At 40.8% G+C, this 15,963-nt stretch overlaps 1 protein-coding gene across 4 annotated transcripts in view; it reads left to right on the top strand.

Moving 5' to 3' along the window:
- hdac11 (histone deacetylase 11) overlaps nt 1–15,963 on the top strand; it is a 161,542-nt gene that overhangs the window by 27,761 nt on the left and 117,818 nt on the right. For all 4 annotated transcript variants that reach the window (XM_072280367.1, XM_072280368.1, XM_072280366.1 and 1 more), the window contains one exon: nt 1,207–1,323. In XM_072280367.1, the coding sequence (XP_072136468.1) occupies nt 1,207–1,323 (117 nt within the window). The remainder of the gene's footprint in view (nt 1–1,206; nt 1,324–15,963) is intronic.

Here is a 15,963-nt window from a genome sequence, read left to right on the forward strand (position 1 = left end):
CCGGTGCTCACGGTGTGGCCTCCTGTATATCAGTGAGACTCGATATAGCTTGGGAGACCATTTCGCCTAGCACCTACGCTCCGTCCTCCAGAAAAAGCAGGATCTCCTAGTAGCCACCCATTTTAATTCCACTTCCGGTTCTCATTCCGACTTGTCAGTTCATGGCCTCCGCTACTGTCGCGAAGAGGCCACACTCAGGTTGGAGGAGCAACACCTTGTATTCTTTCTGGGTAGCCTCCAACTTGATGACATGAACATTGATTTCTCAAGCTTATGGAAATGTGCTCTCCCCCTCCCCCCCCCACTTCACCATTCCCCATTCCCTTTTCCCTCTCTCACCTTATCTCCTTACCTGCCCATCACCTTCCTCTGGTGCTCCTCTCCTCTTCTTTCTCCCATGGCTTTCTGTCCTCTCCTATCAGATTTCACCTTTCCAGCCCTCCCCTCCCAGTTTCACCTATCACCTAGTGGTTCTTCCTCCCCTCCCCCCACCGTCTAACTCTGACTCCTCATCTTTTTTTCTCCAGTCCTGATGAAGGGTTTTGGCCTGAAGCATCAACTGTTCTCTTTTCCAAAGACGCTGCCTGGCCTGCTGAGTTCCTGCAGCATTTTGTGTGTGTTGTGTGAGCAATAGACAGCTCTTTCTTTTCTGCAGCAGTTTGAAAAAAGATTGGTGGTGATCATCTATAATTACAGTTAAAACATGTTAAAGGTTACTGTTGCAATTTGTTTTTAAAAATTACCTGCTTACTGCTTTGTTTCTTTAAATTATACACTAATGTGTGGAACAATAGAAATTATAACTGTAATAAATAAAAAATTGCTATAATCCAAGATAAATTTGACTAATTATCTTGCGTATAGTATGCATTTTCCCCCAAATATAAGTTTGAACTTGTTATTATCCACTAATAATTAGTTATTAATTTTAGTAGTCAGTATTCGGCACGGACTGGAAGGGCCGGGTGGCCTGTTTCCATGCTGTAATTGTTATATGGTTAATATGCTTCTTTACAGTTAATGAAACATTATCTGTATATCATTTGTGCAGGTTAAATGAATGGAATTTAAGAATAGCATTCAAACACATTTCTGGTGGTAATTTCATCCATTTCAACTTTGGACCCAATATTTCTTTTATCATGATGCAAAATGGATCTGTTGTTGCAGTGACACCTAATGTTCTTGTATTTTTTTGTTCTGCAGTGGTCATTTATAGTTGCCACTATTACCGAAATACTACCAGTGGCATTCTTGCCTAATTTTATCATCCAGCGGAAAGTACTAAGGCCGTTCAGGACGCAGACTGGTGGAACAATAATGGTGAGAAAATTATTTTATTTGCGGGCAGGGTCACTGATGAGTTGTACATGATGAGTTGTACACATGTGTAAATCTGTTTTTGAACTTGATCATTCTCCATCAAAATTTGGTTCTGCAGTAGATTTCTCCGGGGGGGGGGGAGGGCATCTAATTTTGCCCTCTCTTTTCAGCCTTCTTGGTATATGCAATACAGTGCAACTGACTGATGCTCACTCTCTCCCCGGACAAGGCGAAGTATCAAAATAACAGATATGGATATCCAAAGAACAAGAACAAAGTGCTTCCATACTAATGCTCAAATGGTTCTCAACACTAACAATTAATTCCAAGCAAGTTCAATTTTGCAATGCAATCTCCACGTTCATATTAAGGAAAATATTGATGTGCATGAATATTTAATTAGTTTTTACACAGCACAGTGCCAAACTTGTAGCTAATTCATGGCACCTGTCTTTACTATTTCGTTCTACCTGCTCACACATTTGACAGAGCAGAAATCTTATTGTTAAAATGTTCTTATCAGTCTGAATTTACCATATAATGCGGGCTTAATCCAGAGAACAGTCATGCTTTAGCAAACATAGATAAAATCCAGATGAAGATAATGGTTTGAGAAAGTGAAGCTTTGATAATGTTCCAACAAATATCTGCACATGATGCGTTGCAATGCTTTCATTCAAGTTAATGCATTGAGAGTAGCTGCCAGGGAGATCGCAGCTTGAAGGGATGGGACTGTATTAATTGGTAGCTCAATTGGACAAATCCCAGGTAGAGGAGAATCTAGCCTTTGAGTTCCTGATCAACTATAAAAGGGTAGATGGACTAGAAATCAGAAAGAAATCATTAAGTTTTTCTCTCTCCTATTTTGGAGAATAGCTGAATGCAGAAGGGTGCATAGTGATAACATACTATGATTGCTGTTTCCTGTGAAATGGTATGTTGCACTTGTATTCTTATCCATGCTAAATGTTTGGTTTTGTTGATGCAGTATTTCAAAATCTTCATTTGCAATTACTGTCGGTATTTATCAGTGAGCTTTTCTGAAAAATATTAATACCTATGAGTGGATATATGGGTTTGTACTATTTGGTCGTTTCACAACACTCATTATGATAACTCCCCATGCATGCCATAGTATTAACCAGGTATTGAGCAGTTCATGGAAAATATTGATTAGTAAACGAAGAGATGGTAATGATGGCAGTCAAAAAATATACCCATAATTTAAGCAACACACATAAAAGTTGCTGGTGAACACAGCAGGCCAGGCAGCATCTCTAGGAAGAGGTGCAGTCGACGTTTCAGGCCGAGACCCTTCGTCAGGACTAACTGAAGGAAGAGTGAGTAAGGGATTTGAAAGTTGGAGGGGGAGGGGGAGATCCAAAATGATAGGAGAAGACAGGAGGGGGAGGGATGGAGCCAAGAGCTGGACAGGTGATTGGCAAAAGGGATACGAGAGGACCATAGGACAGGATGTCCAGTCCCTATATATTTCCATCCCCCATCAGGAAGGTCTCAAAGCTCTACGCTTCTTTTTGGATTCCAGACCTAATCAGTTCCCCTCTACCACCACTCTGCTCCGTCTAGCGGAATTAGTCCTTACTCTTAATAATTTCTCCTTTGGCTCCTCCCACTTCCTCCAAACTAAAGGTGTAGCTATGGGCACCCGGATGGGTCCTAGCTATGCCTGCCTTTTTGTTGGCTTTGTGGAACAATCTATGTTCTGTGCCTATTCTGGTATCTGTCCCCCACTTTTCCTTCGCTACATCGACGACTGCATTGGCGCTGCTTCCTGCACGCATGCAGAACTCGTTGACTTTATTAACTTTGCCTCCAACTTTCACCCTGCCCTCAAGTTTACCTGGTCCATTTCCGACACCTCCCTCCCCTTTCTAGATCTTTCTGTCTCTGTCTCTGGAGACAGCTTATCCACTGATGTCTACTATAAGCCTACTGACTCTCACAGCTATCTGGACTATTCCTCTTCTCACCCTGTCTCTTGCAAAAACGCCATCCCCTTCTTGCAATTCCTCCGTCTCTGCCGCATCTGCTCTCAGGATGAGGCTTTTCATTCTAGGACGAGGGAGATGTCTTCCTTTTTTAAAGAAAGGGGCTTCCCTTCCTCCACTATCAACTCTGCTCTTAAATGCATCTCCCCCATTTCACGTACATCTGCTCTCACTCCATCCTCCCGCCACCCCACTAGGAATAGGGTTCCCCTGGTCCTCACCTATCACCCCACCAGCCTCCGGGTCCAATATATTATTCTCTGTAACTTCCGCCACCTCCAACGGGATCCCACCACTAAGCACATCTTTCCCTCCCCCGTTCTCTCTGCATTCCGCAGGGATCGCTCCCTACGCAACTCCCTTGTCCATTCGTCCCCCCCCCATCCCTCCCCACTGATCTCCCTCCTGGCACTTATCTGTGTAAGCGGAACAACTGCTACACATGCCCTTACACTTCCTCCCTTACCACCATTCAGGGCCCCAAACAGTCCTTCCAGGTGAGGCAACACTTCACCTGTGAGTCGGCTGGGGTGATATACTGCGTCGGGTGCTCCCAATGTGGCCTTTTATATATTGGCGAGACCCGACGCAGACTGGGAGACCGCTTTGCTGAACGTCTACACTCTGTCCGCCAGAGAAAGCAGGATCTCCCAGTGGCCACACATTTTAATTCCACATCCCATTCCCATTCTGATATGTCTATCCACGGCCTCCTCTACTGTAAAGATGAAGCCACACTCAGGTTGGAGGAACAACACCTTATATTCCGTCTGGGTAGCCTCCAACCTGATGGCATGAACATCGACTTCTCTAACTTCCGCTAATGCCCCACATCCCCCTCGTACCCCATCCGTTATTTATTTATATACACACATTCTTTCTCTCTCTCTCCTTTTTCTCCCTCTGTCCCTCTGAATATACCCCTTGCCCATCCTCTGGGTCCCCCCCCCCCCCCCCGTCTTTCTTCCCGGACCTCCTGTCCCATGATCCTCTCGTATCCCTTTTGCCAATCACCTGTCCAGCTCTTGGCTCTATCCCTCCCCCTCCTGTCTTCTTCTATCATTTTGGATCTCCCCCTCCCCCTCCAACTTTCAAATCCCTTACTCACTCTTCCTTCAGTTAGTCCTGACGAAGGGTTTCGGCCTGAAACGTCGACTGCACCTCTTCCTAGAGATGCTGCCTGGCCTGCTCCGTTCACCAGCAACTTTTATGTGTGTTGCCCATAATTTAAGGTTTTCTATTCTACACTAATGTTGAATGTGATACTGTACATTCTATCAATGCATTGCAAATTTTGAATAGCCATATCATCTATTATTGTTTTGGTGGTTACTGTTAAATTTGAGACCAAATTCATCCATAGTTATCTTCTTGGCAATGTTCCAAAATGTTCTGTGTACTCAAAAGCGCTCCTATTTCAAATGTTGTTGTTTGCGCTCCTATTTCAAATGTTTTTTCTTCAAATTGTAATTTATTATATCTAACTTTTATGGAAGAATTGGCCATTGCTTCATTGAAATTTTCATTTTTAAACATTTAGCTAATGGATTGTTGTTTTGTGAAAAGTGAGTATATTAAGAATTAACACATGGAAAAAAATCTTGGAAATCTGTTTATAGTTGTGTACTGCACTTGAAATGTTTACTGTGGTGTGTATTATAGAGGGGTGGTGAATCAATGTCACGCCCAAAGTTTTGTTAGCACTCGTCATGCAGTACTGTGCCTTGGTTATTTACAGTGCCTATAAAAAGTATTCAAACCCCCTTTGGAAGTTTTCATATTTTATTGTTTTATAACATTGCATCACAGTGGATTTAATTTGGCTTTTTTGACACTAATCAACAGAAAAAGACTTGTGTCAAAGTGAAAATAGATTGCTACAAAGTGATCTAAGTTAATAGACTGCCATGTTCTTTTGATTGACTGTAAATTAACGAAATCAGTGCAGACCCTAATGCAGATAATGGAGTGCCTTCAATCAATGATTGCATCCCCCAAATCTTTCATTTTCATTGTAACATTTGAGATGATTGTCGATATCTTCAGCTGTCAATTCTTCGCAGTTTCTAACTTGTTGAAGTAGGGAAATGGTTTCATTTTTACTCCTGGCTATTTCTGGCATCTCCAAGCCAGAATGCTTGAAACTGCAGTGAGCAAAACAGTTCTGAATTGTCTTTCTTCTTGCCAATTATCATTTGGCAGAAAAAATCTCTGCTTTTTCAACACAAACATATAAATGACTCTATTTAAGAACTGTTCACTCTAAGCACGGTGTAGTGTCTATTGGTTTCAAAGTGCATGCGACTGGTGCTAGTTAGAAATTGTTCAACAACTGTCTCCTGCCTCAATTAAGCGGCATAGTATCCCAAATAAACAAAGGGAATCCTGTCTATTTTCTTGATTAGTTTTTTTTCCGTTAAGAGTTGTCCCAAATAAGTGGCTGCCCAGATTAACGGATGGGCTAATTAACCGGAATCCATTGTATGTGGATGGTAAACAGTAGCAAGAACAATACTATTTCTAAATGATGATATTTTCCAATTGTCTTTTTAAAGATTAATACTGATTGAACAGTTTTTTCTAAAATGCTTCAATTATTTCAACCTGTTTCTGTTATAATTTAATTAATGGCAAACAGTGAGTGCACGTAAGTAAAGAAAAAAACTCATTCCCTTTTCAATAAAACAAAATCCATAATTATTACTAATTCATTAATCACTGATAATTTCTGCTGAAATTTACTGTGGCATGTAAGAAAGTTATCACCGATAATAATTATGGCTAATGGGAAATAATTGGCAGAATTCTTACTGGCTGTTGCAATGGTCCAGAAGTTCTGGAATTGTGCAGTGAGTGTGGGTCTCACTAAATGGTTAGGGATTGAATATAGTACCATAATCCTTTGTTGGATTCCACATGAGAGTCCATTGGCAAAGCCCAGTGATGCTGGGAAATTGCCTCCCAAACTTGATGTAGGATCTGAGAACCAAAAATTTCAGTAGAAATTTTAAGCCTGGATATTAGGAGGTAGAAGTTGTTACTTCGTTTTGGATTGCTGGATGGACCATCAGACATTGACCAAGGCACTGAATTTGGACACCAGTTGCTTCAGACAAATGTAGGGAGCGGCATCCAAATAATTAGAGCTGTTCCTTCGGCTATTACTGCAGCAAGAACCTGACCATGATCATGCTCAAAGCTCATACTATAGAGACAATGTCCCAGACTCTGCCATATGAACCCTCGAGCAGGTCTAAGTCAACAATAGAAAGTGCTAGAAATACGCAGCGGGTTAGGCTGCATCATTCAGAAGAGGAACTGAGGTAGTGTTTAAGGTGACTGTGCACCATTAGCAGGCTACAAAACAGGAACATTATGGAATGCTCTCCATCTACCTGGACAAATGTAGAAACAACAATTCACAAGAAGCTTGCATCATCCAGAACAAAGCAGCAAATCTGAATGGTTGATGGAATGTTGTTCTGAATATTCATTCCCTCCCACCACCAGCCCACATTGACTGCAGTGTGCACCATCTGAAAAATGCACTACTTTCACCTGCCCAGAACTTTCCATAACACTTCTAAGCCCACAGTCCTCACCACAAAGAAGAACAGGGGCAGAATTTCATTGTGATTACCATCACTTGCAAATTGCACACCATCCTCACTCCAGAAATACATTACAGGTCTGTCATTGTAGCTGGCTCTAATTCCTGGAACTTCTTGCTATCTCAGTAAAAGGTCGGTAGTGGTTAAAAATAACAGCTTACCTTCACCTTCTCATGGGCAATTAGGGGTGAGCAACAAATACTGGCCTTGTCAGCAAGGTTCAAGTCCTAAAAGTGAATCAAGTTAAAAAACAAATTGCATTTGATTATTGGACTTAATTACTTAAAAACGTATCTTGTGTTTGGATTATCCAGTTTTACAAACCCATTAATTTGACTTTTAGTTTTTAAACATCAATGAATGCCAGAATTATTTAAAAATTATTAAAAACTCTGACAGCTATGAGGAAAGGCAATGCATTGCAGCCAGCTGTGCTCTTTGAGAAGCCTGCCAGGGTCTTTTCAGCCAGAGAGCCTCCTCACAAAGCTGCCTGTGGCACAATGGGTGATGAGATCTGGATCATCTTCTACAAAATTACCAGTATTCTGGAACATAAACATCTAATCATTTGCCTGTCATGTCTTATTACGTTTCATATTTTAAAACCGCCAGCTAGAATTGGGTTGAAAACAAATGCTTTGTTTGAAATAGTACATCAACATACAGCAGCTCTCCTCTTGACCTCATAGCGCTCTGACCTGATGACATAATGTGGCAATAAAACATTTTTCAGGCAGGTTTAATCAACGGATTCATCATGTCTTACTGCCTGGCTTCCCACAAGATTACCAATGTGGTGTAATATTACATCTAAGCATCAGAATGTTTTTGCGGCTGGCGGGTGGAAAGGTTTTCTATTTTGCTTCTGCAGATTCCAGATACATAAGGACCGACAAAGAATTGTGAGACTGTGTGGAGGCTGGCTTTACCTGACCCAATGGCAAAAGTGAGTCAGAACAAGCCTTCCTACAGATCACTACCCCTGCCCTGTCATCTGTTTTACTTCTGAACATCCTGTTGTTGAAAATCATTACAATCTATGAAGATTGAAATAGTGAATAGTTTTAAAAGTGGTGGAAACAAAATGACATTAAACACCTGTAACCATTTTGAAGAGTTAATATAACTTAAAATAACTAGATAATTGCAAGACTATTTTATAATTTTACCCTCTCGGCGTTTCCTTTCCGTTCAAATGTGCACCTGGTGCATTTGTGGAGCATTTAGTAAGTTCATGTTTTTGCTGGATATCTCACCAGCAAGTGGGAAACCAGCAAGTTTAGGGCTTCTGTGTTTGAGAAGTGTCTTCTTCTGTGCAGCTGTAGAGTGTAAATGCTGCAAGTTTAGTGTGGAATTGCAGGCATTTCCCAGAAAGTCCTAATCCAATAATTTTGAATCCCCATTTATTTATAGTAACCCTTACCTTGTTCTACTCTTGCTTTAGGTGTGAATTTTGCTGTATGGAACCCCTGCCCATATTTACCACTTGGATGCCCTATTTCCATATTTACCTTGTCCATAAGGTTGTACAGTACCTGCAAAGCCTTCAGGGATACCATTGCCTAGTGAACTCATGTAGCTGGGTCAGAACAGGCACCTACCCACAAAATCCCTGATTTAAAAAAAAATTTTGGCACTATCACTCTTCTAGCCTTCCAATTTATTAGGTATTTTTGGAATACTGCTAGACATCCCTGAAACTATTTTAAGAAAAAAAAAACAAATAAATTTAAACATTTTTGTAAAATATTAGCTGTATAAAGTACTTTTTATCAATACTGCAAAAACAAGTAATTTTCAAAAATGTGACTTGCATTCTAATTTGTGTACACTCGTAAATGTATGGCCAGACTTTTCATGGCCTCCAAGTCTGCAGATGATGCCACTGAGTCAGCATTCCGGCTCTCACGACCAGACTATGTAACAGTTTCTTCCCCCAAGCCATCAGACCCCTCAATACCCAGAGCCTGCCTTGACACCAACCTACTGTACCCTCTACTGTGCCTACCGTCTTGTTTATTATTATTTATTGTGGTGACTGCACTGTTTTGTGCACTTTATGCAGTCCTGGATAGGTCTGTAGTCTAGTGCAGTTTTTGTGTTTTTTCTTACGTAGTTCAGTGTAGTTTTTGTATTGTTTCATGTAGCACCATGGTCCTGGAAAATGTTATCTCATTTTTACTATGTTCTGTACCAGCAGTTATGGTTGAAATGACAATAAAAAGTGACTTGACTTAACTTGAGGAAGGAGATAGAGAGCTTAGCAACATGGTGTCATGAACGTGGTGTCCATCAATGTCAGTAAAACAAAAGAGCTGGTCTTTGACTTTATGGAGGATGGCTTGCGTACTTCTACCTAAATCAACAGTGATGACGTTGAGAGCTTCAAGTTCCTGGGGTGAACATCACCAGTAGCCTGTCTTGGTCCACAATGTAGATGCCACAGCTAAGAAAACTCACTAATGCCTCTACTTCCACAGGAAGCTAAACAAATTGGGAATATCCCTGTTGACTCTCACTAATTTTTATTAATGCATCATAGAAAGTGTCCTATCTGGATGCTTATTGGCTTAGTATGGCAATGGCTTTGCACTTGACCGCACGAATTGTGCACATGCTGTACCTCAGCACATCACACACTGAACATCACTCAGCAAACATGGAAACTAGCCACCCTTCCATGTACTCTATATACTTCTCACTGGCTCAGTAAAGAGGCCAGCATAATCAAAGATTACCCACCAAGAATATTCTCTCTTCTTCCCTCTTCCATCGGTCAGAAGATACAACAGCCTAGAAATACATACCACCAGGCACAAGGACAGCTTCTATCCCCCTGCCGTAAGACTACTGCATGGTCTCCTGGTATTACGGTTGAGAGAGATAATAAATCAGCCAGAATGGAATGGCAAAGTGGACTTGATGGGCTGAGTGGCCTAATTCTGCTCCCAAGTCTTTTAAGATGGACTCTTAATCTGAAATCCATCTTATTATGAGCTTGCACATTATTGTTTACTTGCATTGCACTTTCTCTGTAGCTGTAACATTTCACGCTACATTGTTATTTTTTTTTGTCTCAGTTCAGTGTGTAATGATTAGATCTGTATGACCAGTGCGTAAGTCAAGCTTTTCACTGTTTCTCAGCACTTGACAATATTAAGCCAATTCCAATTGTATTTTAATCTATTTCTTGCAGCTGTAAATTTTCCCTTGAAATGATAAATGGATCCTATGCCATATCTAATCCTGAATAGATACCCCAGAGTAAGTGCTGTAGTGCTTCAGTTCATGGCCTGCAAAAGCATATTGTCAAACATATCATTCGTCCATCACCAAGTCTGGGACTGTACCTGCATTGTGCAAGTAAATCCCTGCAGTTTGCCAAAGAACCACTGGAATTAACCAACAAAGTTTGGTCCATATTTATGTTCTGACCATCCTTGGTTCAAAAGTAGTTCAAAGAAGAAAATTATGATCAGAATACCTACATGTCACCACATACAACCCTTTTTTTTTCCTGCAGGCATACTCAGCAAATCTACAGAATGGTAACTGTAAACAGGATCAATGAAAGAGCAAGAACATAAGCAACAAACTATGCAAATGCAAATATAAATAAATAGCAATAAATTATGAGAGCATGAAATAACATGATAATGAGTCCTTAAAGTGAGATCATTGGTTGTGGGAGTGTCTCAATAGAGGAGTGTAGTTATCCTCTTTTGTTCGAGAGCCTGATGATTGAGCCTGGTGCTGCGAGTCCTAAGGCGTTTGTACCTTTTACCTGATGGCAGCAGCGAGAAAAGAGCATGGCCTGGGTGGTGATGATCTTGGTGATGGATGCTGCTTTCCTATGACAGCGTTTCATGTAGGTGTGCTCAATGGTTGAGAAGGCTTTACCTGTGATGTACTGGGCCGAATCCACTACCTTTTGTAGGATTTTCATCTCAAAGGCATTGGCTGCATTACAGCCTGGTATGGGAACACCAATCACTACACTTAGCACTCTACACTCCTGAGGTTTCTCAAGGTGTTTGATGTCACTCCGAATTTCTGCAGACTACCCAGGAAGTAGAGGCACTGTCATGCTTTCTTTGCAATTACACTTATATGATCGGTCCAGGACAGGTCCTCTGAGATAGTGACACCCAGGAATTTAAAGTTACTGACCCTCTCCACCTCTGACCCTCCAATGAGGACTGGTTCATGGACTTCTGGTAATCTATACATTAATTATATCTGCTTGAATCTGTAACTTTCTTTTATCATCTTTTAATCTATGACCTTTGTTTTGTTAAACCATTGCGTATGGTGGGCAAACATGTATTTGTTCCTTCATAAGTTTCTTCATAACTTTAATGGCTCTTACATAATCAGTAATTTCATTTGAAATTGTTGAAGATGCCATGTAGCTCCTTTATGATCTGCTAGTTCTCCTTTTCAATTAACCAATAATCTGATACTAATACCTTAGTTCTCAAATATAGTGATGAGAAGTACGTGCCTTCTTCCCAGCGTGGGCTTGTCAAGGCAACTGCCTTCAATTTCTAGTTGCTGGTGAACGCAGCAGGCCAGGCAGCATCTCGGAAGAGGTACAGTCGACGTTTCAGGCCGAGACCCTTCGTCAGGACTCGGCCTGAAACATCGGCTGTACCTTTTCCTAGAGATGCTGCCTGGCCTGCTGCGTTCACCAGCAACTTTGATGTGTGTTGCTTGAATTCCCAGCATGTGCAGAATTCCTGTTGTTTGCCTTCAATTTCTTTTCTGTCTTCTAGATGAAATGTACAAGTAGGCTAACAAGAAGTAGAATCAGTATTTTCCTGTTTTTAGTTACCTCTTTGTACTTCGTTTTCTGTCTTTAATGTCTTTTCAATAACTATCACTAAGATTATTACCTCTATCAAAGGATTGGGCTAATCTTTGAATCCTTGAGTCTGCTATGCTTCTAGCAGTTTGACTGTTGCAAAATGAGTTAATGAACAATTTTGGAGATCTTCTGTAAGCCCAGAGTTTTGGAATCATTTTAATATTCAATCAATTGTACGCAGGTAAAAATCAGCCTTGTGTAGATATTATCTTTGTGATTTAATATAGTTCCTTTATGGTGTTTTACGGTTAACTTTAATGTTGGACTGATTTTAGGAAATCAGAATGAACATAATAGAAAAGGGAAAACTTCTACAGTAAATTTAATGTTTTATACTATATGATATCCTTCCTACTTCGTCTTTTGGAGGAAGTTTTTGGGCACTTGATCTTAGATTGCTGAAGATTAATCAATGGAATACAATCACATTTATGAATCAACCTACATATGTCAAACTTGAGGAACAACACAAGTAATCATTCTTATCTGATTTTACACCTGTTGTAGCTTTGAATATACTTTTAGAAAATGTGCTTTGAGGAGGATATGGCAATTTCTCCCCAGAAGGGTAGACAAAAAGCAAGGAGTGCTGGAAGGGGTGCGCAGGAGTTTCACCCGGATGTTACCTGGGGAGGATTTTTTTATTAAGGGGAGAAGCTAAGTTTGTGCACTGTGGAGTAGAAGATGTTAAGAGGGGATGTGATTGAGGCGTATAAAATTTATACATAAGTCAGACTGCAGGAATATTTTTTTCCTTTATCAGAGATGAGTTATGCTAGAAGACATTGATTTGGGTTAAGGAGTAGGAGTTTTATAGGAAAACTGAGGAAGACCTTTTTTTCACCCATAGAGAGATGAGTATCGACGTTGCTCTGCAAGAGACAGGAGGGAAGATAGAGTTACTAACAGCATTTAAGAGGTAAATGGATGAGCACTTGAATTACATAGGCACAGAAAGCCAAATGCTGGAAAATGAGATTAATATGCATGGGTGCCTCCTGGTTGTCATGGAAACGGTGAACTGTATGGCCTGTTTCCATGCTGCATGACTCTATGACTGTGGCAGAACAAGCTCAAGCGCAATATGGCTGACTTCTGGTGACTTCTTATTCTTCTTCAAGGAGAAGAGTTTGGATTTATGAAAAGAACAGAACAAACTATTTTTGAGAATTTGAATGAACTAATGTTTGAATATACTTGTGAGAAGGCATAGAAGAATAAAAGATAATATTTAGTTGATTGTGGAGCAATAGAGTTTAGCAATGCAAGTTTTAAAGCAAAACCATAAAATGGAATACAGTAATACACACAAGGAGATAGTATTGAATGAGGAGGAGACAGGAACCATAGAAGAAAATTAGAGTATTGGTTAGGATGTTAATTCTCTAGGTATCATTTACTTAGTATTTCTAATATTGATATTGTATTTTGTCAAACTAAAAGAAATTGCAGACCAACCAATTCAGGTAGATAATAGAAAGTACAGCACAAGAACAGGCCCTTTGGCCCATCTAGTCCATGCTGAGCCATTTAAACTGCCTACTCCCATCAACCTGCCCAGGACCATTGCCCTCTATACCCCTACCATCCATGCACCTATCCAAACTTCCCTTAAATGTTGAAATCAAGCTCGCATGCTATAAATAGGGGATTAAGAATCAAATGCCAAATACAAATTAAGATCCCAGAGGAATCTGGATATCAAATTTTCTAACTTTTTAAGAGCATTAATAGTCATCTTACAAAAATATTAGAGTTATTATGAAGTGTAAATGTGGTATTAATGTTTCATGATGTACGTATTTATCACTCAATTGGAAATTTGTAGATGCAGGAAATGGCATCCAGATTTTGTGTAGCAGATATTGACATTTACCAAATCTACGCATACTGTTTAAGAAGCTGCATTGACTTTTTTTGGAAGGGCACTCATCACAGTGCATGATGTGGATCTGGAAACTGAAAAATCAATCATCACTCTTGTTCGTTCTGAATCCATCGCTTTATCAGAAAGACAAAGCATAAAGCAGTCATAGACATGATGGGAAACCTAGATCAGTGAGCTATAATCGTTTTTTTCAAATTGGAGACACATTCAACAAAATATCAAGAATCTTTTGCCAATTGGAAGTCACAAAAGCATCCTCTTCTAAGACTTGCATATATTTCTCCTGCATTTTGGAATTTAGTCTCGATATATCTCATATAGACAAAGCGAGGCTTGAGATAGCAGTATAATAAAAGATTAAACAACAGGGATTCTGCAGATGCTGGAAATTCAAACAACACACCTCAAAGTTGCTGGTGAACGCAGCAGGCCAGGCAGCATCTCTAGGAAGAGGTGCAGTCGACGTTTCAGGCCGAGACCCTTCGTCAGGACTAACTGAAGGAGGAGTGAGTAAGGGATTTGAAAGTGGGAGGGGGAGGGGGAGATCCAAATTGATAGGAGAAGACAGGAGGGGGAGGGATGGAGCCAAGAGCTGGACAGGTGATTGGCAAAAGGGATACGAGAGGATCATGGGACAGGAGGTCCGGGAAGAAAGACAAGCGGGGGGGGGGACCCAGAGGATGGGCAAGGGGTAAATTCAGAGGGACAGAGGGAGAAAAAGGAGAGTGAAAGAAAGAATGTGTGTATAAAAATAAGTAACAGATGGGGTACAAGGGGGAGGTGGGGCATTAGCGGAAGTTAGAGAAGTCGATGTTCATGCCATCAGGTTGGAGGCTACCCAGATGGAATATAAGGTGTTGTTCCTCCAACCTGAATGTGGCTTCATCTTTACAGTAGAGGAGGCCGTGGATATCTATTATCTTACCCACTCTTCCTTCAGTTAGTCCTGATGAAGGGTCTCGGCCTGAAACGTCGACTGCACCTCTTCCTAGAGATGCTGCCTGGCCTGTTGCGTTCTCCAGCAACTTTGATGTGTGTTGTTAATAAAAGATTATATTATTTGTTATATGACTTTGTCCTCAGTAAAACGTTTCAGTTCTTTATTGAAAGTTGAGGGACAAGAATAAAATTTATTTTCAGATTGGGGACTATATTGTATATGTGTGTCCTCTGCTACTCTTTATGATAGAGAATCACATTGATACTATCGGGGATGCTGTGGTTATGATTACTTATTTATGTATTGAGATACAGTGTGGAGTTGGTCCTTTGAGCCATGCTGCCAACACCCCCTCCCCCCTGATTAACCCTAGCCTAATCACAGGACAATTTACAATGACCAATTAACCTACTAACTGGTCTGTCTTTGGCATGTGGGAGGAAACTGGATTACCCAGAGAAATCCCACGCATTCCATGGGGAGACTCCTTGTAGATGAAGTCGGAATTGAATTCCAAACTCCAACACCCCCAGCAGTAATAGCGTTGCGTTAACTGCGATACTGCTGTGGTACTCAAATGGCTGTAGTTTGCGGAGATTGCTTTTAAAAGGAAGATCTTTCATTTTTGTATCACCAGTTTCAATCTCGTGGCTTCTTGAAGTGCTTTAGTAATTTTAAAGGATAGCTACTGTTGTAGTACTGGAATTAGGAAAATCAATTTGTACACAATGTGCTTCTATTAAGAGACGTGGAAAATTAATTAGAAAATATAATCTTTATGGCTGAACTACCACTTTCCTGGCAAGGGTTGCTGCTTATCAGTTGAAAGGGATCACGGGCATTGGACAGCTAGGAAATTAGGCAGAGATAGAAACCGATCACATTAAAGAATTATTGTAGGCAGCAAAACATGAAAGACGAATCATATTTTTGGATATTGGCTAGGCCAACAAGAACAACTCCCCAATACTATAAACATGAGAAAGTCTGCAGATGCTGGAAATCCAAAGCAACACACGCAAAATGCTGAAGGAACTCAGCAGGTCAGGCAGCATCTGTGGAGGGGAATAGTCGGTGAATCGGGCTGAGAACCTTTTTCAGGACTGAGAAGGAAGGAGAACGATGCCAGAAGAAAAAGGTGGGGGGAGGGGAAGAGCTAGCTGGAAGGTGGTATGTGAAATCAGGTGGGTGGGAAAGATCAAGGGCTGGAGAAGAAGGAACCTGATAGGAGTAGAGGGTGGACCATAGGAGAAAGGGAAAGAGGAGGGGCGGCAGGGAGAAATGAGAGGCAGTTGAGAAGAAGTAAATAGTCAGAGTGGGGAATA

The sequence above is a fragment of the Mobula birostris genome, chromosome 16 (assembly GCF_030028105.1).
Source record: "Mobula birostris isolate sMobBir1 chromosome 16, sMobBir1.hap1, whole genome shotgun sequence".
In the NCBI taxonomy this organism is placed as follows: domain Eukaryota; kingdom Metazoa; phylum Chordata; class Chondrichthyes; order Myliobatiformes; family Myliobatidae; genus Mobula; species Mobula birostris.